The 25,165-nt window shown below is 38.0% G+C and overlaps 1 protein-coding gene across 1 annotated transcript in view; it reads right to left on the bottom strand.

The window, feature by feature from the left end:
* Positions 1–336: 336 nt before the first annotated feature.
* LOC129721431 (protein scabrous) overlaps positions 337–25,165 on the bottom strand; it is a 92,709-nt gene continuing 67,880 nt past the window's right edge. The window contains exons 3-4 of the mRNA XM_055673986.1: positions 18,851–19,426; positions 337–3,672 (exon numbers count right to left, since the gene is read on the bottom strand). Coding sequence (XP_055529961.1) covers positions 2,761–3,672; positions 18,851–19,426 — 1,488 coding nt within the window. The 3' untranslated portion in view covers positions 337–2,760. The remainder of the gene's footprint in view (positions 3,673–18,850; positions 19,427–25,165) is intronic.

The following is a 25,165-nucleotide window of genomic DNA, read 5'->3' on the forward strand; positions in this document are numbered from 1 at the left end:
ATAGTTTTCAAGCAGCATTACATTCAAAATCTTCTTAAGCTCAGAAAATGTAAGAATTTAAGAATAGAAAATAGAAAACAAGAAAAAAACGCTTCCATGTACGATTATTTCCAGACCATTTTCAGACAATCGTAGAAAAACGCCTTTCTTATTGAAAAGGACTCTCTTTCAAAACAAACAATTAATGCAAAGCTGCATGAAATGCGATTCCAGAAACAGTAGAATTTTAGTATACTTACGTGTTACTTTTGTCACGTGTAAACTGCGCTTACCGTTGAATCATGTGATCTGTTGTTAGAGGTAGCTTTCTTTTGTTTCGATTCAAAACTTCACCAGTTTGTTACAAAATTCAAATATAGTTTATTGTTACAGGTTGATCATCCAATAAAACTCATAGCAGTGTTTCACTTGTCTTATTATGTAGTTTAAATATCTCTCTTCATTTGCTTGAATATTATCCGTTATAATCTTGCGGTTGACTTGCAGTTCTGTTACAGGCGCTACGTAAGCTTACTACCGCTGCAAATATTTAAACTTTTTACAAAATCATGACTTTGTTTGAACATTTCCCGCTGGAATGGCTGCCTATCTAAAAAATTCTTCTTAAAAACTACTTTCTTCAAGCCAACTGTATCTTATTGTTAGTATCGCTCTTGCATAAAATCATAATCTCTTCCAGTGATTTCATCTCGAAGATGAATGTTTGCCTACGCTATTCGGAACCTATAAAGCTACGACTAAACTTAAGATATGATTTGATCGATTATGTAATAATCCTACAATCGAAAAGTCAACTTTAATTCTTGATTTCCCCTTGATCGGTAATATGTACACATTGTCTACGGTTTGGGGATTGAACGTTGTTTGCTTTTTCTTAGATATGTAAGGGTTTGGGAATCGTTCCTATGTATTTAGTGGTGATTTGACATCATCAGTTCTTTAGTTCGATTTTTTTCAACGCCGCTTATGTGTGTTTTATTATTCTTTTTCAATTGTTCACGGTTTAAAAACCTTGTTTGAAAAAATGTAACGGAAGTTACATCGAACTTGCTCGACGCTCAATCATCAGTTAACGAACGATAGTTCGAGAACAGGATTTTCATTTGGAGGAGACTCAAATATCCAGTTTTTAGCTCAATGCAAAAAGTCTTTGGTATGAGTAGGGGTTTTTTTATATTCTGTGAAGGTATCAAAAATTGATAGCAGTTAACCTATAATGAACAAGACTTTGACAGATCTTTATAAAGGGAAAATAATTGATTCGTCTGCATGTATGTAGAGATATTTTGCACCGGTTTATGAAATTATTATATAGATCCACCTTATCAGGTCGCAGTCAGACCGGGTTATTTAAAATAATTTGAATGAAATAAATGACTTTTTTAACCTTTTTGAGTAACATTACAATTTAGTAAACCGTACCCTTTTTGTGTTGCTGTTACTGTATGGCAATATATTATTAAATACATTCTGAAAATAATCAAACCTTAAAATGTTAGGTTCATAGAGTAACGAATTATGAACTGTTTTTGTTTTGGTAAATACCTCGTTTTTAAAGTGTTCTGGAGAAAAAAAATATGAAAATTAGATATATTAATCAGTTATTCTCAAGCAAATGTCCACTTAAGATATAGACCATTAAATCCGTTACTCCATGCACAAAACGCGCTAATGGTTCTATGAATAAATAATTTTAAAATAATATTCAATTGATTCTGTGCCGATTTATGCTTAAAGTGGGAAATCATACAAACATTGAGAGAGCTCTACGGCAAGTGTTGCTGAGATTAAATTAGCTGTTAGCAGACGCCTACCGAATGCCGTCGGAACTCGAATACATGCGAACTAAGGCATAACCTACCTATTGTAAGTCCATCCGGTGCGAAATCCATCAGACTAGTCTTAGTCTCAGTGGGGCGCGCGAAAATTTTCCGCTTCCTTCGTAAAACCGACGACGGAAAACAAGGATAAAACAGCTATAAAAAGGTAATCAACCCGAATAAATTTTTCCTTTCGTTGAAGTGCGAGCTCTCTGTTGCTTTCAGTGCAGGTGAAAGCCAGCATCAAGCGATAACAGCGCGACAAGAGGGATTCTTCTAGTTGTGTAGGAGGTTTGATGGAAGGCTGGCATTACTCTCCCTCAGGGAAGACTAATAACCTTTTTCGCTGATGGTAATTTCATACACCAAGATTTCCCGAGCGCACTCATGGGGAACACGGGGAACACGGAAAACAGGAAAGTTTGTTGTTAGATTAAACGGTCTAAGTGGCTTGCACGAAAACTTGACTGACTAAATAATGTTGCTGCAAATTCCCCCTCGCGTGAGATCTACGGAATTGACTCTTTTTCAAAAGTGGTTTATGGTATTCACAACGTAATTATCTCTAACCTTTCTATATAGGTGAAGTGATGTCAGGGTAGTTGGAAAATTGGAAAATGTTTGTCCTTTTCACATGTTTAATTGCGTGGGGGTCGTTATAAAACGTTGCTATGACACTGGAGTCAACTGGGTCCGGTTAGTTTAGTGGAATGGATGTTGACCTGCGGTCGAGTAACTTCACATGGGCTGGGATGCACATTCTACTGATATGATGTTGTTTCTACTCCTGTACAAGCATTTACGTACACTTACACATACACCAGTTGCAACATAGAATTATTTTCACTGGTTCTTCCTACACTGTAAGTAATTTACAAACCAAAGAAGGGAATCAGAGCACACCCTATGGCTATTTTACATTTCGTCTCTCCTCAAGTTTCTAGACATCGGTTCCGGTTCTGGACCCGGACGATAATGTGGTTAGTAGGGTGGTCTCGTATTTCGAGATGGTCATAGTTGGTGCGGAAGAAAATGGTTCCGCAATAACCGGGCTTTCCAGCCCGCGAATATCCCCCTCCCCGCTGCCCAGCAGACTGCACTCGGGCCTTCGAGCAATCATCATATGGCTAGACTTGACCGCTATCCACTCGTTCCGGGAAGCATCGAACCAAGTCAGGCCCAGATTGTACCGCCCGTTCAGATTGGCATGCTGACAGTGGGAAAACCACCAGCCCCCTTCGTAATTGCCCGCACAATGGGTGTTAGAGATATCCCGATCGACGTCAATAGCAGAAAATTGCATGTGGTTCTGGTACTCGAAAGCATCCGAAGCGTTTCCGTCGTAACCAGCCAGTTCCAGCCGGAACCCATCCTCTCTGGAGCCGATTCTGAATGCGTCGTAATCGGCAAACCAGGTATTGTCATAGATATCCTGCATCACAATCCGTAACATCGAGCAGTTGTCGTTAGTAAGATGATGCAGTGCTTGATTACCGATCCAGAACTCCCCGGCCGGCGATCCGAATCCATTCGCGTAGTCTTCCCAGGAACGATTGAAGTCCACCGAGCCGTCCTGGCGTCGCTGGATGGTCGTCCACTCGTTGAAGCACTGCGTCATCAGGGGATGATGCTGCCCAGTCGGGGCAATTAAGTAAAGGTTCCCTTCGCCACTTTGGCCCGTTTCCCCCAGAGTTTTCATTTGCTCGATTTGGCTGCAATCACGGGGTAGCTTATTGATAATGGTCTCGTACTCGGTTTCGACATTTTCCAACTGTTGCACCAGTTTAGTAGTGTGCTGCAGCTCCGTCAGCTTGGATGAGACGTTGTAATCCGTTCGTGATTCGGCCTCAAACTGGAAATCGAGACAAACAGAGAGAAAGCGATAGTGAGAAATTGAATTAATCACAAATTCGATGGTTTGTTCGATTACATGGAAAGTCATTTTACATCTCGGACGATAATTTCGAACAGTAAACCGATTTTCGTTGATAGATTTCAAGGCAATGGTAATCGGCATGCCTAGCCAACACATACAGATTAGTTTACCTCTAGTACTGCACTTTAGGGAGGAGCGGCTTGATTTTAAGGTTGGTGAAAGGTGAAATTCACAAAGGTTAGGAATACGAAAATCATTGAAACACCAGTACGACTCGAAATGTCTTGCTCGAGGCTTAGTCTTAGACTACCGAGAGATACTGGAAATTTTCCGCTTTCAGCAGGTGTTTTTTAAAGAGTACCTGCTAAATCGCAAAGTATTAAATCAGTGCTTAACGTTTAACAAGTGCTTAATGTATCTGTTGAAATTTGGGTGAAAGTGAAGTGAATGTTTCCAAAACACATGGACGTAACAAAAAAGCTCGCTTTAAGCAGCTACAAGAAAATGTGACGTTTCACTTCCGAATGATCCAGAAATTTCCAGTAATAGGTATGATATTCTTTCTTCCATAGTTAATCCGCAATTTGTAGCTCTTCATTCTGAACATAATGCCGTAGTGAAGAAAGCTAAAGCTCCATCTATTGTGGTAATCGTTGCAAATTTTGAAGCTTCCCGTTCAGAACTTTCATTTCTTTAGTGTAATACTGGTTTTATTGACATACTATTTTCAGAAGATTTTAAATAAAGGTTTATAAAAAGTCTCAGAAAATCATCACAAGTTTTAGTTTGGAACTTTGCCGCTAGTTGTACTGCAAAATCTATTTTTTCAGTCTTGAACATTTGAGAAATGTGTCTAATTAAAAGTTGTAGTTAATGTTAAAAAAAAAAGTTCAAAAGGTTGTTTATAAGACACGACCGCAGAGTTAACGTAGAATACGACAGCCTGTCTTATGTCATTGTATTTCTTGGAATAGGTTTGGGAATACAATCACAGCCACGCACGTTAGCCACACATGCTATATAGCAAGCCACACACGCTATATAGCAAGCCACTCACGTTAGCCACACACGCTATATAACATGCCACGCACACTAGCCACACACGCTATATAACAAGCCACGCACGCTAGCCACACACGCCATATAGCAAGCCACGCACGCTAATAGCAAGCCACGCACGCTACATAGCAAGCCACACTCGTCATACAGCAAGCCACGCACGTTATGAAGCAAGCCACGCACGCTAGCCACACATCTTATATAGCTAGCGACACACGCTATAGATATTCACACACGTTATGTGCACACACCTTATATATGGGTCATTCCATGTCAAGTGATCAGGCAAATGCAACGACCCTCTCCGATTCGCTTCAAAATTAATAAAATGACTTGTTTTAGGTCGAAACTGAAAAATCCAGAGTTTTGGGTCAATCGGACAACCCCCCTCCGATTTCGAGGCCCTCTATTTTTGTATTTTTTGACAAAAAAATCATTTTCCATGTTTTGGAAAAACATTATATCTCAGAGACCGTAAGAGCTATAGGCGATATTAGACACTCTTTTTAAAGGTTATTAAATTTACAATCGAATGGCATCATCAGATTTTGTAAAGAGTGTTGCCAATATTGATATTTCCACGTTTAAAAACTAAAACTTCGTATATTTCAAAACACCCCCAATTTTTTTTCAAATCTGATGTCACCAATGTGTTCAGCGGACTGGCCAAACTGTTTTTCACGGCTTCCGCATATAGTTTGCAAACGGTGAACACCATATCAAAGTTTGAACAATATCCATTCTCGTGATGTTAAGTGCGATCGATTGTGATTTGCAGCTGTACACTTACTTTTTAAACTCCAACCTACTGAAAACACCATTGTTTTCACTGTCGTGAAAACTCAAATCAACCTGCGTATGTTTTGACAGAAACCACGTTATGAAAACACAGGAATAAACCATCAAAAAGGCCATGAGAAACCCACATTTGAGATGTGAAATAGTGCTTTTGTTTCGAGTGCGTTTCAACATTAGGTCACCTTTGTTGTGTGAATTTAACGAACTTGATATCTTAAAAGTTGAATATCTCCGCAATGGCGCATATTGCATTTTGTGGATAGATGATTCTTACGTAAAATTTTCCGCTGAACACATTGGTGACATCCGATTTAAAAAAAAAATGGGGGTGATTTGAGATAAACGAAGTTTTAGTTTTTAAACGTAAAAATATCAATATTGGCAACACTCTTTGCAAAATCTGATGATGCCATTCGATTGTAAATTTAATAACCTTTAAAAAAAGTGTCTAATATTGTCTGTAGCTCTTACGGCCTCTGATATATGCTGTTTTCCAAAACATGAAAAATGATTTTTTATCAAAAAATACAAAAATGGAGGGCCTCGAAATTGGAGGGGGGTTGTCCGATTGACCCAAAACTCTGAAGTTTTTAATTTCGACCTGAAACAAGTCATTTTATTCATTTTGAAGTGAATCGGAGAGGGTCGTTGCATTTACCTTCACATGAAATGACCCATATCCATACGCTGGATGATGGTGGCTTCTCAAACCACCTGGCGGTGCGAGTCTCTTTCAGTTTCGAGTTGTATTCACCCAACGATATCTGAATTCGATTACCGCTGGTGGGATCCAACTCAGATCGAAGGGAAACCGAACTGAAAGAGGTAGGAACTGCAGCTAACCACTACCACCCCCGCTGTTGCCCGCTGCTGATCCACGCTGCCTTCGCCTACTGCCATCGCTGCTGCTAGTAAACTGATTTGCTTGAGGAGAAATAATCTCTTATATAGCCCAAAGAGTGCATTCCTGGCCAACTAGGTACTCCATTCTGTCGTCCTTTTCAGGGAAAGAGGCAGCAAACGACCAATAAAAAGTCGATGTTTGCGTTTCGACAATGTTCAAGAATTTTCAGTATAACAATGGTTCAAACAATCAGATTACAGTTTTTTGCATTTGGACGGATGCTTAAATGATTTTCCAATCGCTTGCGGCAAAACTGATAGAAATCGGTTGAAAACTGACTGAGTTTGAAACGTTTGAAATTGGACAATCTTCGTGACGCTCTCGATGTTTTCGGTTTTGAAATTCGATCCTTGTATTGAAATTGGGTCCCTGTATAAGTTGCCGTAAGACGTATTCTACGTCAAAAAAACTTTGCCGAAGGCACATTTCTTAAAACTCCTTTTGTTTTGGAGATATAAAGTTTTTTATTACACTAGTCCCTAAATTTTTTTTTCAAATATCTCAAATATGTAGCATTTATGACACAATAATATTCAGTATATACATTTCACATCCAAACACACAACTTTGTAGAAGACACAAGAACGATAGCATTCACACAGACCGAGTTACAGAGACGTGTCGATTTTATCATGGTTCGTATTTTTCACGTTTCGTTTTTATTACTCTTGAATTCCTCACGCATCACCTATTCATCGACTTGAAAACCGTGTACTATTCATCGACTTGGAAACCGCGCACTATCGACCGAAAAGAGCTATCGACGGCGATGAGTTCGAGGTAGTCGACGAGTTTGTCTATTTTGGCTCACTGGTAACTGAGGACAATGATACCAGTCATGAGATCCGGAGGCGTATAATCAGCGGAAATCGTGCCTACTATGAGCTCCACAAACAATTGCGGTCGAACAGACTAAGCCCCCGAACTAAGTGTAACCTGTACAAAACGCTTATGAGACCGGTTGTTCTCTACGAGAATGAAACGTGGACAATGCTCGAGGAGGATCTGCGAGTGCTCGGAGCTCCCGAAAGACAGGTACTAAGAACAATCTTTAGCGGCGTGCATAAGAACGGAATATGGAGGCGAAGGATGAACCTTGAGCTCACGCAGCTCTGCGGCGAACCCAGTATTTTAAAAGGTGGCTAGAGCTGGACGGATACGCTGAGCAGGGCATGCTGTTGCTATCCTTCCTTCCCCTAACGACCGGCATTTGGAGAGACAAACGCAACGAGCGAATCGCTTCTCAGACCTGATGTAGTCTAGTAATGTGTTGTGTTTGTTTGTTGTCCCAGAAACATATGCACCATATCATCATTTCATTATGGGTTGAGAGGATTCAAGTTTAGTCGCGGTCTGTACACTTCATGAAGTGGACATGGGGAGAATAAACGACGATTGCATCATATTCGTTTCGTTTCCATCACTGTAATCGCCAAAGGCATTCGACTACTCATTAGTTACTTAGAGTAACTAATATGATTCGATCTAATAAATCTGAAGGCTATTCCGCTGGAGCTGCTCTTCTAGACGATATAGAAAAGGCATTCGATAGTGTTTGGCATGAAGGTTTAATAGCTAAAATGTCCAATTTCCTTTTTCCTCTTTACATCACAAAAATGAAACAAAGTTACTTGTTCGACCACTCTTTTCAGATTAACTACTTGAATGAAAAATCTGGGATTACCTGTTCGAGCTGGTATACCTCAAGGAAGTATCTTGGGTCCAATCTTAATTAATTACGCAATTAATTACACAGTGCAACATTTTTTTTGCCTTGGCTTTTATGTACGATTTTTTATGTACTTTGACGCAAAAACTAACTTCCCCGAGTTTGAACACATTAACCGTAAGGGGCAACAGTGGCGCCATTTCGAATTTTTAAGAAATCGGAAATTTTCGATGTTTTTTCGACACCATTTTGTTTCGAAGCCAAATATCAAAATTCTAAGAATTGTCCACATATTAGCATTTTCTTACCCACCCTTACTTTTAAAAAATACAGATCTTGAATCGGACAAAAACTTAACTCAAAACGGTGATTCAACGGAAACGGTTTTGGCATGGTTTTAGTATATTTCACAAAGGGAAATAATATCGAGCATATATAAGCACCAAGCTAAAAATAATTCGTAAGAACGGTAGTGCAAAACCGGCCATCATGGTTCAAGCTCAGTGGTTTGAGTATCAAGCAACATGTGTTTCCGAACGAAGGTTCCTTCAAAAACACCATACCGATAGGAGGTATGTGTTTTATCAACATAAAGCACCATAAAATTATACGAAAAAATACATACATTGCATTTGTACTTAAAACACGCAATCCAATGTCGATTTGAGAGACAAAATATCGAAATGTTTTGCCATTCAGCACATATTTTATATATTTTATCCTGAAAACTCTCTAATAGCGCAACTATCCAAATTGATATGCAACACTCATCATCCCACGCCTTGGATAATGTGTTTTTAATTACTGAAAAAAAAACTAAAGATTACAATTATGACACATCATCACCATCAAAAACCCAGTCACGAATTCATCTGTTACAGGTACTACTGCCATTTCAACCAAAAGTTTCATTTAATTGGTTCGATTGATTCATCGCTGTTGCTTGTTTACTGCCTTGTATGCTTCGTGATATAAGTGCAAAATTATGTGAAAGTGATTGACATACACTGATGGTTCATCATTCGATTTTCCCACAATTAATTGATGATAATTAAAAAACCTTGGTTGAATTGAAACAATACCGTTGATGAGCTGTTGTACAACTTGTAAACGGGCTTACGTTCCGGATGTTATAAATTAACATGTGCGCTGTGAGATACGACAATCGAGATAATTATAGGTCGTTTTGGGGTATGAACGTTGCATCAGATTTTTGTAATATCATAACTCAGTATATGGAGTGAAAAATGACCGAATAAATTCGACGAGTGAAGCCAACGCCAAATACCAACGAAGATGTGCTGCTTAATTACTCAGCTTAAAACGATCCATTTTTGCTTGGGTGCAGCATACAAAATCCCATACCAACTAAAAGTATCACTGCATTGGGGCCGGTTCTCCGTACTTTGCTCTATAGAGACATGTGAATATCGAGAACCTAAAAGAGCACTTTTTTCTGCTGCATGTACCCAACAGGGGAGTGGGAGATGGTGCATTGGGACAGTTGCTCTACCCCCTTGAACCACCGGTCGGCGTCGGCTAGCAAAACTGCGCATATTTTTTCTCTGTCCCCATGATACATGACTAGGGCCATTTATGGTTTTGTAGCCGACATCATTTCATATTGCGAATGTGCTTCCACTTCTGCGTGGTAAACCGATAACAGAACCATGTAGAATGATGGGGTGACCGCACTGGTGCCGTCGCCATTTGTTAGAAAGGATAGCATTATTAAGAGATAGGTTGATTCACCCTTCACCTTGCTAGCGAAAGGTTCGAAGGAAAAGAATGAAAATTGGTGCCATTTCAAGTTTCTTTTAAAACCTACAAGAAAAAATCTATTCAATACATACACAGTCGGCTTTTCAGACCAGTCTAGTGTGACTGCTGCCAGCTGGAGGAAGGATTGCTTTCTGCAGGTCAATCTAGCACGATTTTATCCCCGTTGATTGGTAGCTTCGCCGCTGGAAGAAATGAAAAATGATGTCCGTCCGCGAGTTTATCCTACATGCCTAGTTCGAACGAGGGCATGCTGCAGGACACGAGGCCGTAAATATTTCCGGAAAATATGTGCGCTGCTCTGCGAGGTTGACCGTTTTAACGACACCTCAGTCTGTTATTAGGTAAGTGAGTTGAAAGTAATGTCATAATTGATTATCGACGTTCACGTTTTAGCACGAGTTGTCATTGCTGCGTTGCTATAAGTATCCAACCCATGGATTTTCCCATAATGAAATAAAATTATTCATGAACAATTATATCATTGAACTTTCATTTGATTTAACAATCATCGAGCTAGCATATATTTGAAGAGCAATGCTAGCAGAAATAATCAATTATACAAAAAGGGCAGTCTTGCCAAAAATTCACCGTATTCTTATTTTAAGATAAGCGCAGTCATTGCCTAGAACTTTTCATCGCTCGCTACAAAGCAGATCGTCTGCCGAGATTCTGTGTCGGAGCGTTCAAAGAATGTTGGCTGTGAATTCATGTTCTTTGTATGTAGACACACGCACACACTGTTCTCTTTAAGTGCCCTAGGCTGCATTGTCAAGTTGATTCAAAATATTTCAATGTTTTTTTTTCTGTTCTGTTCGGAGTTACATTTCGTGAGGAGCATGATCTACTCCACAGTGACTATTTTAAATAAAAAGAATGATGACACCTTTCTAAAAAATAATACGGTTATCATCAACATTGTTCTAGCATTGAAGTATGATTGCAACACTGTTCGTATCATAATAGTGTATAACTGAAAAACTTCCAGCTGCAGAGCAACGGAATCCAAACTGAATCACAATGTGTGCCACTTTAGCATTTCAATTTCTATCAATATTTGCTTAATGTTGGCAGGCTCTTTAAAATCTCAGCTTGGATCCGTTTTCTTGGAAAATATTTTCTTAGAAACCAAGTCTAACACAGTTCGTCTGGTACGATGAATAGGTGCTTTACCTCCATGCGGTATTCTATCTTGCTTGGATACGCAACATAACTAAGAGATTTGAGCTTGGCAACCGAAAAGTAGAGCAACATAATTAGTAAGTTCACATTCGTTTTCCAAAACCAAGAGCAAGTTCCATTCAGCTGCTTCAACTTTGCGGAAAGTCTTGCAGAAGCTCGTCGCACTCCACTTTCGTTCCACTAATAATTGCCGCAGTTCTGTGGGTGTACCTCACCGAAACTTCCTAAGTGAAATGAAAAGCCTCGGTTTTCCTCTAGTAGATACTAAGAAAAATTAAATTGGCTACGAACGTGTCTGTTTGTTTTGGTCTGGAATAACGTTTGGCTCAACGTCATGAGCGAAAACCAAAACTAATAATCCAAAAAGTGCCATCACAGCAGATTTAGCTTCATGCTCGTCTTCTCATTCGAATCGACGACGGCAAAGTTTCTAAGGCGAGTCACGCAGGAAATGCGTATTTCCCAGTATCACACCGCAGCAAATTAGGTATGAACTCGCAAACTGACTTCGTACCGGTGTTCGCTCGGCTAGATTGAGACTGCAACATAACAAGGCGGGAAAAATACCATATTATATGCTCGTTCTGTTGCTGGTTATGGTGGAGGTTGATCGTGGTCAGTGAAAAAAATATATTAAAATGCCGACGCAGTGATTTCAGTAAGTTTCGAATGTGATTTTTTTTTAATTGCAACATTCACTTTATTGCGTGTCAATGAGTTCATTAATATTAGTTGGTGTAATTTTTGGTATGCACTCAAAATACTATCGAGCGTCGTTGAATCATTTTTAACTTTTTTTTAACTAGTTTAGTGTACCCGGTGTAGCTTAAGATAAATTCACATTCAGAATCGTTTGTTATATTTTGTTACTCATTCATTGGATTTTGATATGGCATCTTGGGTTACTAATCGACCTTTGGAACATTATCCTGGTCCTGGAATTTCAGTCCAGTTTAGCTTGTTTTCCTATAACCAAAGTCACCATCTTGGACTTCGAAATGGTCTCTGCTGTCGAATTTCGATCTGTGGGCATCTTTACGGTTCAGAAATATCCATATTGGGTAATATTCAGCCATTTTAGGCAGTTTTCCAAAATCGGAAGTCGCCATCTTGGATTAAAATTTGAGTTATTTTGCGCTTCTGGGCAGCAGTCCAATCCCGAAAAAAGTTGTTGTAGATGATACTTGACAAATTTAGTTTATTTTATAGGAACTTAAAATGGCCGTCTAATAATCGCAAAAAAAAACATCTGGAGATGACTTTCGACCTTTCGACCGTGAAGATAGATTTTGGAAATACCCATATTGGGTGGTAAACCGAAGGTTTTTTTTTATTCTCGCTTATTTTCCGTCGGTCTAGTTCCGCCACTGTTGTGGCCAATCACCGACGCCCAGGGAGGCGACTCCACACCCAGGACCCTAACTCACGACCCGTTTATTAACGGACCGGCGCCAACGGCTTTACTTCCTCATGCGATGAAAGGCGTGATCCCAGAGATTTTTCGCCTCAGAAAATCTCCCGGTGTCGGCTAGGATTGAATCTAGACCAGTTGGGTTGGTTGTGAGTGGATCACGCCACCTCACAACCATCGACACCTATGTCGGCGGTGGGATTCGAACCCAGGCGTCGAGCGTGGTTGGCGGAGACGTTACCAATCACACTAGGCCCCCGATAAACCGAAGGTTGTCATTTTGGATTTAAAAGCGGCGCCTTTTGTTGATTTTAGACCTTGCATGAGTCTTGATCATTCCACGTTGTTCCACATGAACCGAAAATCGAAACCTTTTATTTCAAAACCGCGTCAATTTTCGTGTCGGCCTCTGAGTATCGGAAATATGTATATTCCCATTCTCCAAAAAAATAAAAATTAAATAATAACATAAGGGTTGTATGCAAACCCACAACCGCAAGATTAACGTAGAACCACATAAGGTTTTTTGTCACTTGTATTAAATATTTTAAGCTTTCGTGCAAAAGAGCAGTTGAAAAGGCACAGAAATGGAACAAAGTGCATGCATTTTAATTATAGCGCTGAACGAAAATATTAAATCTTCATTTTATTTGTTTGGTTGTTCTAAAAAGGCCAGTTTGTAGTTCAATTTAAAATCGAATGTGATGTGGATATACAGCGGAAGTTTTGGTGAATTTTCGTATGTCGAACACATCGAAACATCTGTTTAATAGGCGAAATATTTCAAAATCTTGTTATCATTGGATACAAATAAAATTATCAAATTTCAATGAGGCACTCTGATAACAAAGTGGAAGGCTTTATTCACACTAGAAACTAGATACGGCCGGCAGATTATGTTTGCCAGCATCCCAAAAACATTTGTGTGTTGCCAAAATACAGCTATTAGTTAGGACCGTCCTAGTGGCCAACCACTAGTAAAATGATTGGTTTGGGCAGAAACAGGCCCTTATATAACCTAAATAGTACATTTCCGCTTGACTAGGTATATCATTCTGTTGACCGTGTTAGGAAAAGCGAACATTAAACGACCAATGAGAATGATCGAAATATGCGTTTCAACAAGGCGTGACCATTTTGCTTGACATGGTGTTGCATTTTGCTGAAGGAAAAGCAAATTAGGATAGTGCTGAGACATGGAGATGAAGTCGAATTTACAACTGTCTTTATGAAAGAGTTCTAAAAATTTGAATCAAGCGCAATGAATGAACGAGTAAATATTACCTCTTCGTTTGAGTACTTAATTTGTCTTCACAAAGACAATTTTTTGTTCAATTTAATGCCGGATATGATCCCGAAAAAAAAAATAACATCAAAAACACCATGAGAGTTGCTGTGATTGTACTCAGTTATACTATAATTTAACTATGTTTTTCATTGTAAATACATCAATTTTACATTAAATATTATTGTGCAGAACAATAAAAAACATTGTTTTTGCCATTTTTACCATGAAAAAAGGGGGGTTTTTATGTATCTTAACAGCATTTTTTCAGGCATGTTTTCCATACATTCAGAAGTCACTGACAATGTTTTCCATGGTAAAACTATTGTCGGTGGTAGATTCAACAACAATAAATGTTGTTAAAACGTGGTTATGACAAAAAATGTTTGCAAGTTCACAGCAAAAATACCATGTTTCTCAAGGTTACAATGAAAAACATTGTCCATTTACTGTTCTCAACGCAAAATACATCGTATTTTTTTTCGGGATACTGATTGCATCACTATGCAATAAGGCATTCTTTTGATCATACCACAGACTGACAGACGTAACACTGGTTCCAAGCTCAACCACCACAAAAAACTCAATCATTTCGAATTTTCATTCAAATAACAGTCGCGCGACCTCGCCGACTGAGGTGCTGTCATAATATTTCATACATTTTTCGTAGTTCCAAATTTGACACATGCACGTACGCTAGTGCTGTTGTCAAAATATAGAAAGCAGCGCGAACACGGCAGCAGGTGGTGCTAGTGTTACTTACGTAAACTACTTTTATCATCCGAACGATGGATTGATTGATAATTTGTTCAAAGTTTCACTTCGATTGGCAAGGATGTAGCATATTTTATAAGAAACAACTTTGTCAAAAACACCATACTTCCACAGACAAACAGATGTGCCACTCGATGACGATTTCATCGACCAGAAAAATAACGATTATTTTGAAATTTTGCTTAGTGGGCAATAATGCCGCTAGTGTTATCATTATTATCAAAGACAAAAACCATCAGTAATGCCACTTGTGTTGATTTAAGCAAGCGTGCACACCCATTAGCAAAAACAACAACCGATTTACGAGAATAAGTTAGTAGGCGATAAGCTCACATGGTGGCGCATGAGTGCAACGCTTTGAATAAGGACGAAGATTTTTCAGGATTTTACTTCGAAGAGGCACGTCTGTTTGTCTGGGATACTTCTAACTGCCTATTTAAATGGACTTTTGTGGAGTTTTTTACAAATTACCACTAAAAATCATTTTTATATATACTAAACCATTTCTATATTTAAGTATAAGTAAAACATAAGGCATCCTGTGTATATATCTGTTAGTAAATAAGTACATTATTTTAATAAAAATCTTTCTGTATAAGTATAAAAGATAAAAATGAACTTTCTTCAGTAAACTCGTGTATTTTATTATAGTGAACAACATTGTTGAACATTGAAAAATTTTAGAAAATCACAATGAAACGTTATATCAAAAAATTATTTTAAGGGGTATTCTAAAGGGAACTTCACAATGGTTCGTTTAAATTAGCAGATATAAGTATAATGTCTTTGACAAAATTGTTTCTTATAAAATGTGCTACAACTTTGACGACTAAAGTGATTTTTTATATCGTACAATTCGCGCTACGGGATCTACCCTGGCGTGATCCGGATAACCTCCCACCGTATACTGATCACTGTAGACTACTTGGCCTTGACACAACGTCGCCGAAAAATACAGCAAGCTGCTTTCGTTGCGAAAATTATGAATGGAGAAATTGATTCACCGTCGCTCCCGTACCAACTAAACTTCCGTGCTTCTCAACGTGCCTTACGATCTACTGGCCTGCTTCAAACCTCCTTTCATCGCACATCATTTGGATTCTACAAACCAGTCACCGCTGCAATCAGAACCTTTCTGAGTGTTGAAGATTTTTTTGAGTTTGGCGAATCATCCCGCAAGCTTGTGCATAAGTTGAAGCAAGCAAACATGTTGTAGACTTGACCCTGATTCTTGTTATTTATTAAGACTTTTGTCAGATAAATTGAAGTAAAATAAACAAATAAACAAATAATGAGAATAATTAATGGAACAACTTTACTGAAGACACTGTGGCTCTAAAATCAATTTTTTTGGGTTAAATAATTTCGATCACGTTTTTGCAGTTTTGGAAACAGCGTGCAGAGGTCGAATTCTGTGTTTCAACAAAACTAGACTATTTTTATTACAATCTTCTGCATTTGGGCAGATACATAGATGATTCTACAATCGACTGCCGCAAGAACGAAGAAAATCATTAGAAAAATAACTCACTTATTAGTATTTGAAATTAGAGATATTTTTATCTTTTTCCGTTTTTAGATTTCCGTTTTACGTCCTTATTTAGCCAAACTTCCTAAGAAACGTAGTTCTACGTCAAAAATTATAATGGACGGTATTTCACCATTTTAAAATGTTTTCCAGAGAACGGAAGTCGCCATTATGCAATTCAAAATGTCGTCTGTGGTCGTTTTCCGGCCTCTGAACATCATCCTGGTTCCAAAGATACTCATAAATAGAAGCTTCCATTTCTAAGTTTGGCAAGAAAAATCGTAAAAAAAACGTTTCATACACGAACATCTTGGAATGTTATTCTGAAAAAAAAAAATGACTTAGCAGTGAATACGTTCAGCAATGAGAAAAAAACTTTTAAAAATAAAACAAAATGGTGAATTTATAGAAAATCACGGCGGTTTGTTACTGACAACTCAAACAGCGTGCAAGATTTCGCTCTTTCATCAATATAACTATTTATAACAGAAATATAACAATATTTTTATGAACAAAAATTGTCAATTTTTCATGGGTTTACCGCACTGACGAAGCTATTTACCCATGCAGTATCAATCATAGTAACTCATGGTTAGCAAAATAAAAATCCATCAGTCAAACTCTAACCGCGATGGCGAAAACAGTGAGGCTGCAGCGTTCAGAAGTGTGCGCGTTCAAATGATGCTGAGCTCCGAGGTGAAGTCCATTTCACACACCAAGTTACCCAAGAAGGTGCTGCTGCGACTGTCAATCAACGAGAAGGGGGTGTCAAAGCCGCTCTTCTTTCACTCCGGACTGGCCGTTAATAGGAAAATTTATACTACCAAGGGCCTGCCAGGAGATGCGTCGTTCATCAAGAGATACAATGAGGGCGAAGACGCGATGTTCTGGTCGGCTCTGGCATCGGTTCCCTACTCGAAGCGCTCGTTTGAGGAGATTCAGCCGCTCCGAATATCGATGTAGACTCGAACCTACGACGACTGGCTTATTAGGCGAGTATCGTACCTCGAGACCATTTGGGAGATAGAACTAAGCAGAAAGAACTCAAAAAAATGCCTACACGCATATTTTCGTTCGCCATGGCGAACGTTCCGGTTGACTACTAACGTTCCATGGTAAATTTATCAAAGCTGTCTTATTTGTTTTTCTATTTCCAAAGTCCATTTTTTTAATGCAAACCTTAAATTGTGTTTTTTTTCAGATATTTAATTTATAATTATTGTTTTGTGTTTTTTTCACTGATTGATCTTTATCCTATGTTTTTTTTTTCCTGGGACAAATGATAGTACGAAATAGCACAATAGCATAAAATGATATCTTTAAACCAGAAGAACATCTGTGCCTAGTTTCACGCGAATCAAAAATGACAATAAAAAACATATACTCAAATTTAGATTAAAAAAAATACATTGTTTGGTAATGTTGTGGAAGCACAACAGCCTATTTTCAACATTAATAAATCAATAAACGAAGATGAACACACGAAATCATTTGTTTTACTCTCTCGTAGAGACATGTTCAAACCTAATATTCATTCAGCTCTCATGCAAGTTCCATGTAATCCTTCAAGAAAAATTTGAAAAAAACAAAAAAAAAGTCTTACACGATTATTTACGATTACAAATTTGCATCTAGTTGTAATATTTACATTCGTATCTGGTTTTCTGTCCATGTGAGGTAGGATTTCAATAAATAACGCCTCACTTTTATTTCATCGGTTATCAAACTCCTACCATATGACCAAAAATAGTTCACCAAACCATTTAAAATGGTTTTAAGTTTCACGGCGCCTCTCCGGGTTGGTTCCATCGCCATGGGCGATTTTTTGCACGATTCAAACACAGTTTAAATTTCACGCTCGTTGACTTCTCTCCTATCGCGAGGGACAACGGTGGATAGTTTCCCATAGGAAAGGGGGCGTAAGAAAAAATATTGTGGGAAACTATCCGTCTTTCCGTTTGCACCGGGCGGTTGTCATGCAATCATCATTCGTGTGGAACCCGTCGCCGGTTGGACAGTCGAGCACACAACCACACTATTCACTTTATCGATTATTATTTGTGAACAGCAATGCTGACAACTATTCGCTAGAGAAAATATGCAAACGTTAGCATGGAACCATCTGGGAATGGTATCGTTGGAAACGATGTCTACAATTAAATACGTTAGAAGAGAGATTAAATCAGGCAGAAACAGAGCGAGAGATAGAGCTGAGGTCGATCTAGATTGATTCCAGGATTATTTTTTATTTAATGTTTATTGTAATTGATTGAATGTTTCAATCGATTGCGAACCTACAAAACAGTTGGCATCTTCTGTCAGGAAAGTCAGAAACGCAAAAAGTATGTCATTCAGGGAGAACAGTATTGGTCCAGTTATCGTTCATTATATTCATTCGCAGTTAGAAGCAAAACAGTATTCAATGTTGTTTGCCTCGTCGTTTTCATCGTTGCTTTTTGTGACGAAATGTAACAGTATTATCGTATTATATAGCGAGATAAGAAACGATATTTGCTTGTGATTTTAAATTATATATCAATTAATGAATGATACCTGGCAATTCTGACAACAACTGGTTGCCGATCGTTGAAATTTGAGGCTCTGTTATGTGATTCGATTACCGACTTCAACCTCAAACTAGAACCAGCTCGAAAATTAAGCTATCTATTTCCTTTTAGATATTGATAACATAAGCTGCATTAAATCGATTCAGAGTATTCGGAACAGATTCTATATGGTAGATAGTACAGAACTGCTGAACTCACCTTTTCTAGCCGATTGTGGGCCATTTCTCGGTGGAGAAGAGCTGCCGACTTTATTTTATCCAAGTCCCGTTTCATCACCTGGATTTGCTCCTCCAGTTTGCGAACATTTTCCCGTTCGTCCTGTAAGGTGCTCACACTAACGGCCATCGCCTGGATACTTTTCGCGATGTTGTGGCCCTCCTCTCTCAGTAAGCCCTGTTCGGACGAAATCTGCGCTGCGTTGAACTCCATTTTCGATATCTCCCGCTTGATATCGGGCAGTGTTTTTTCGAACTTGTTTTGAATTCCCTCGACGTCCTCCAGCAGCTCGAGCATGGAACCGTGCAGTTTATCCAGACTAGCCACCTGCCGGCTGATGTTGAAGTTCGCATTCGCTAACCTGCGCTGTTCGATTTCCAAACTGCGCAGCCGATCGGCCATCCGGTGGTTGAAAATGTCATTCAGTTGTCGCTTCATTGCTGTCTGTTTCACCTCGAGCTCGTGCAATTGCTGGCGGAAAAAGCGATGATGACGCATCCGGTGGTCAGCTTCCGGCTCGACAAAATCAATTGTCTGCGGCACCTGTGCGATGACACTCTGGAAGTAGAAAAAGAAATAAGAAAAAACATTGATACATATTCATACCGGTAAACAGAACACAACGTGAACGTTGCCATTTAGAGGACTTAAAAAACTCTATTCAGAGGTAAAATGCGCAATATTCTGGTGCAGGTGCAGATTCAAGTCATAGAAACTTGTCCCTCCGAAAAAAGTTCCAACTACGCGCCTGATGGTCATAGACGATTAATTCCTATTGAAGCACGCGAGAACAGAAACACCTACGATTGCAACTGATGCATTGCCAATGATGTATTTGCCTCCGGCTTGCACTGATTTAAAGCATACATATCGCCTAAAGTGCAGCATCTGTCATAACTCGGAGGAAATGCTTTCACAGAGGCACATAAACCGGAGCCTTCGCCACTGAGTCTCAAACAAACCACACCAGGCACTTATCTCGTCCATTAATAATGGACCATCCTTGTGGGCTCTTTTGCAGGCCCGATACGGACGCCGTACTTCACTTGGATATGGATATTAGGGCGCCAATCATCGTATGGAAAAAAGTGACCAGAAAATTAAAAAAAAAAAACCCTATACAAAATGTTCCCTCGAAAAAACACCCTGTGCAAAATTTCAGCTCAATCGGACTTAAAATGGGGTGGCGCAAAGCGATTGAAGTTTGGCTTTTTTGAAAACCGAAAAATCACCCAAGGGGGGGGGGGGGTACGTGAAATTTCGGTTTTCGACATTTTTTTTTTGATGCCAAATGACTTAAAAACGCATGAAACGTCGAAAATTGGTGTCATCTGATTTTTTTTTTTTTGCAAAAATTTTCTCTCTGGGACTTAGTCGTTTTTTCAATTGCGGAAGGCGGAGTTCAAAATGTTTAGAATTTATCTTTTGAAATTGATCACTAGTCTCTCGAAATAGCTTGTTTAATGATATACACTATTCGATGCTAGGAATACATTATGTTTCATTAGGGTGGTTCATAATATTGTGTAAAAATAAGTATAAAATGAAAAAAATCACTTTTCACTGAATACCAATAGAAATATTCCTGAAAATATAATATTTGTTATATCATTGTTGTTAGGGTAGCAATGTTGAATTGGAAGAATTATAAGTAAAATGGCAAAAAACTACAGAACAAATTTACAAAATATATTAAACTACTCTGTGCAAAAAAAAATTTATCTAAACCAGAATTAAGATTGTGTCTCGTGGAAAATGTTGAATGCTTTCATGTCATTTGCAAAATCACACACGGGAGGTACATGGAATTTTAATTTTTGAAAAATGTTTTCGATTCCAAGTGTCTTAAACTTTTAAATGAAACGGTGGAAACTTATGGAATATGTTATATTACTTTGTTTGAAAAATCTACTCTCTAAGACACTTGAACTCGTCTTTCGAATGTTGTACCAGACAATTTATTCGTTTTATTTACCACAATAATGTCCTTTGCCAACACTTGAATGAACACACAGTGCTCTGGCTTATATAATCGGACATAAGACTGTATCGATGTTATTCAGTGATAATGAGAGTTTAGGGATCTTAATCAGATACGCAACACAATTGACTCGTTGTTTCTGGGTTTGCGTCGTTTTGACAGTTCGACCATACATTTTCTGTCAAGTTTACATCATCAGAACGTGAACGTGCCCATTGGCTGAAACTTTGCATAGACGTTTTTATAGGCAAAAGATGCCATTTTGTGCTATTGGTTTAATTTATTGAAACCAACTCAGTTTTGAAAAGCTATTGGAAAATGCTATTTCGGATAGGTATTGATGATCACAAAATTTTTTAGAGCCAACACGGTTCGTTTGAGCAGTGTGACATCTTCGGCAAAGTTGTAGATAATAGTTTTGTTTTTCAAAAAAATATGCACTCTAAAAACAAATTACTAATTTAAAAAATAAAAGAAAGTTATAAATTAATTATCGAAAACAGCCCATTTAAAATAACTGTTTTTTTTATAAAAACCTCAAAAGTTTACCTGAACAACGAAACCGGCCATGGAGAAATCGGGAAAAAAAGTTATAAATTTTAAATTTATTTTTTTTCACAGAGTACATTTTTTTGGAGGAACGAAGTTATTATTTACAACTTTGCCAGATACACTATGCCAATCAAATAAACCGTTTTGACTGTAGAAATATTCTTGATTCCTCATAGAGTGTTCTATTGGAAACTAAAAATATGTCTACAATCGAAACGGCATAGTGTCTTCGGCAAAGTTGTAGATAATATTTTGTCCTTCCAAAAAAATATGCCTTTTAAAATAAATAATTAAAAATATTTTTTTTTTCAAAAAAAATTTTTTTTCAAAAAATGATAACTTATATTTCTTAATTTCTATATGATCGGACTGGTTTCATTGTTTTGGTAATCTTTCGTAGGTTTTATTAAAAAAATCAAGTTTATGAAAAATGAGCCCTTTTGAATAATTAATTTTTAATCTTTCTTCTAACTTCTGAATGAATAATTTTTAGAGTGTAATTTTTTTGAAAAGACAGAATTATTATCTAAAACTTTGTCGAAGACGTCACACCAATCAAACGAACCGAAGAGCTTTTTTTATTTTATACTCATTTTTCACAATATTATGAACCACCCTATGCCGAATAAATGAACCACCCTAATGAAACATAATGTATTTGATGCTAGTAGGTATTTTTCATCCTTAAGTTATTTCAGCTGTTGAGCGTGGTTCATTCCCATATTTTCGACATAATATAATGAGATAGACATTTACCATAACTTTTCTAGAAGAACGACAAAAATGCAGGTAGGACTGGTATGCGGTTATGGGCAGTATAGTGTATATCATTATACAAGCTATTTCGAGAGACTAGTGATCAATTTCAAAACGATAATTTTTTTCGAAAACCGAAGTTTCACGTTCCCCCCCCTCTTGGGTGATTTTTCGGTTTTCAAAAAAGCCAAACTTCAATCGCTTTGCGCCATCCCATTTTAAGTCCGATTGAGCTGAAATTTTGCACAGGGTGTTTTTTCGAGCAGGTGAACATTTTGTATAGGGTTTTTTTTTTTTGAAATTCGGGATGACCATTTTGCCTGGCACCCTAATGGATATATCCCGTAATCGAGCGGTTGCGGTTTCATTAAACGATACAAGTTCACAATCCGGATAAATCCTTTTGTCTTCGCAGCCATCCGAACGAGCGTACGAGAAGTGGCCTCAAGAAGAAGCTGACGAGAGGATGGGTTATTTTTTTGCCTACCGGTGGATTGGTTCGCTACCTGTCGACACCGGCGAAGACCACTGCGGGAAGATTATCCGCAGAAGTGTTGGATTGATTTGAAACATTCATACGATGAATGGGATCTTCGTTCGGGAAACATTTCTGATTGGTTTCTCCTAATCGAAGTCAGAACTCGTACCTTCCCGGGTGGTTTTATCATGATTTTGCTAGCATTTTTGTAGTAGACTAAATTGGTACTGCCGTCAATTTTGAAAATGACACGAATTGACAAAAATTTGATACTTGAAAAGCTCAATAATTTAATATATTTTATCATGATAATCGGTTCAAACATTGTTTATTTTTTTAATTTCTCAAACGTCTTGTACGTTTTTACATGTTTTTGATGTTGTTCTGGTGGTGCGAAGTTTAACCGTTATGTAACGGTTAAAAATGAATCTCTCAGTGACTGAAAAGGTTAAATCGAATAATAAATGTCGCTTCAACTATTTTGTAATTTAATTCGAATTCGAATTCGAACATGGAAGAGCCCTGCGGTATCTATGTACATCGATTGAGTGGGTCGTAAAAGCTATAGATAAAAACATACAGAGTCAATGATGCAAAATAATGGAGCAGCTTTACGAAAAGTGAATAACCATTTCAATCGACTCTCTGGATGAAAATTTACACCGATGTTCCTATGTGCTGAAGAGAGCAGGTTCGAGTCTCGGCTTGGGAAAGACTGTTAGTACCTATCAGTAGGATCGTAGCGCTAGCCCCGCAATTGTCCTGTACACTAAACAGACGGCTGCGAAGTCAGTGTATAGAAAAAACAGAAGGCAAGTTCCGAATCGCAATGTAGCACCCAAGGCTTTGCTTGCTTTGCTTATGAAAGATTAACTAAATATTGATAGCTGTCTGATCATAGAGAAATGGGAAAAAGGTAAAATTTTCAAAACAAGCGAAGCACCTGAATGACCGAGTAGTTAAAAAGTGGTCAATGAACAAAAAAAAAAACAAGCGAAAAATATTTTTGCCTTTCTCCTAGAAAGGTATAGCAATCACTTGCAAAACCGAAAGTATAAAAGTGCTCCAAAGGGCCGAATGGCATATATCGACTCAGCTCGACGAGCTGAGCATTTTCTGTATGTGTGTATGTGTATGTGTGTATGTGTGTGTGTGTGTGTGTGTGTGTGTGTGTGTGTATGTGTGTGTGTGTGTGTGTGTGTGTATGTGCAGATTTTAATTCTCACTCACTTTTCTCAAAGATGGCTGGACCGATCCTCATGAAATTAATTGAAAATGAAAGGTCTTGTTGCCCCATAAGACCCTATTAAATTTCATTGTAATCGGATTTTTAGTTTAGAGGTTATGTGTCAAAATGTAAAAATCATGAAACATTATTATCTCAAAAACTACACAACCAATTTGAACAAAATTGGTTCCAAATGAACGGGCTACCTGAAAAACTTTTAACTTTTGAATTTTAAAAAGATTGGACATGTGGTTCAAAAGTTATGAAAAGAAACGTGTTCTAGAGACCGTTTAATCTCACTCATGTTTCTCAGAGATGGCTGGACCGATTTGCATAAAATCAGTGTCAAATGGAAGGTCTAGTTGCCCCATAAGACCCTATTGATTTGTTTTGCAATCGGACTATTACTTTGCCTGTTATGTTTAAAAATGTGAAATCCAGCTATGAAAAGGAACATATTCCGAAGACTACTTGGACTCACTCACTTTTCTCAGAGATGGCCGACCCGATTTCCACAGAAATAGTGTCAAATTAATGGTCTAGCTGCCTCAGAAGACCCTATTGAATTTTACTGTAATCGAACTGTAACTTCATTTGTAATGTACCAACTTGTGAAAATCACGAAACTTCATTATCGCAGAAACTGCACAACCGATTTGATTATTATTATCAGATGAGCGGGCTAGTTAAGGGTTAACTGATGAATTATGATTGAACACGTAGTTTCAAAGTTTGGCTGCCCTACACGTTCCCATTTCATTTGATTATAATCGAGCTTAAGCAACCGTTATGTATTAAATTGTTAATAAAACAACGAAAGTCTATTATCTCAAAGATTACATGACTTATTTGAACATAACTAGTGTCATACGAACGAGTCATCTCTCAAACTTACAAATAACAAACTTCATAACAATTTGATATGTGGCTCAAAAGTTATGGAAAGAAGAGAAATTCAAAGACTATTTAAAACTATACCTGCTTTGATCGATATATGTGGCCTCAACATAATTTAAATGTGGTATCGTACTATTTGAACGTTCCAAATTCATTGATTCCTTGTTTCAGATCTGCAAATGCACGACGAATCGGCCATAGGATATGATCAAAGTCAAATAACAAATCGTTTAAAATGATTGGTTTTATCGAAATGACAACATCCTCGACTTTTGGCTTCTGTACATCGCCTTAATTATGAATATAGTCATATTGGGTGGTATTCGGTCATTTTCAGCAGATTTTCTGTCATCAATCTGACACCGGAAATACCCATATTGGGAGGTATTTAGTTATTTTGGTTGT

The sequence above is a fragment of the Wyeomyia smithii genome, chromosome 2 (assembly GCF_029784165.1).
Source record: "Wyeomyia smithii strain HCP4-BCI-WySm-NY-G18 chromosome 2, ASM2978416v1, whole genome shotgun sequence".
Classification (NCBI taxonomy): Eukaryota; Metazoa; Arthropoda; class Insecta; order Diptera; family Culicidae; genus Wyeomyia; species Wyeomyia smithii.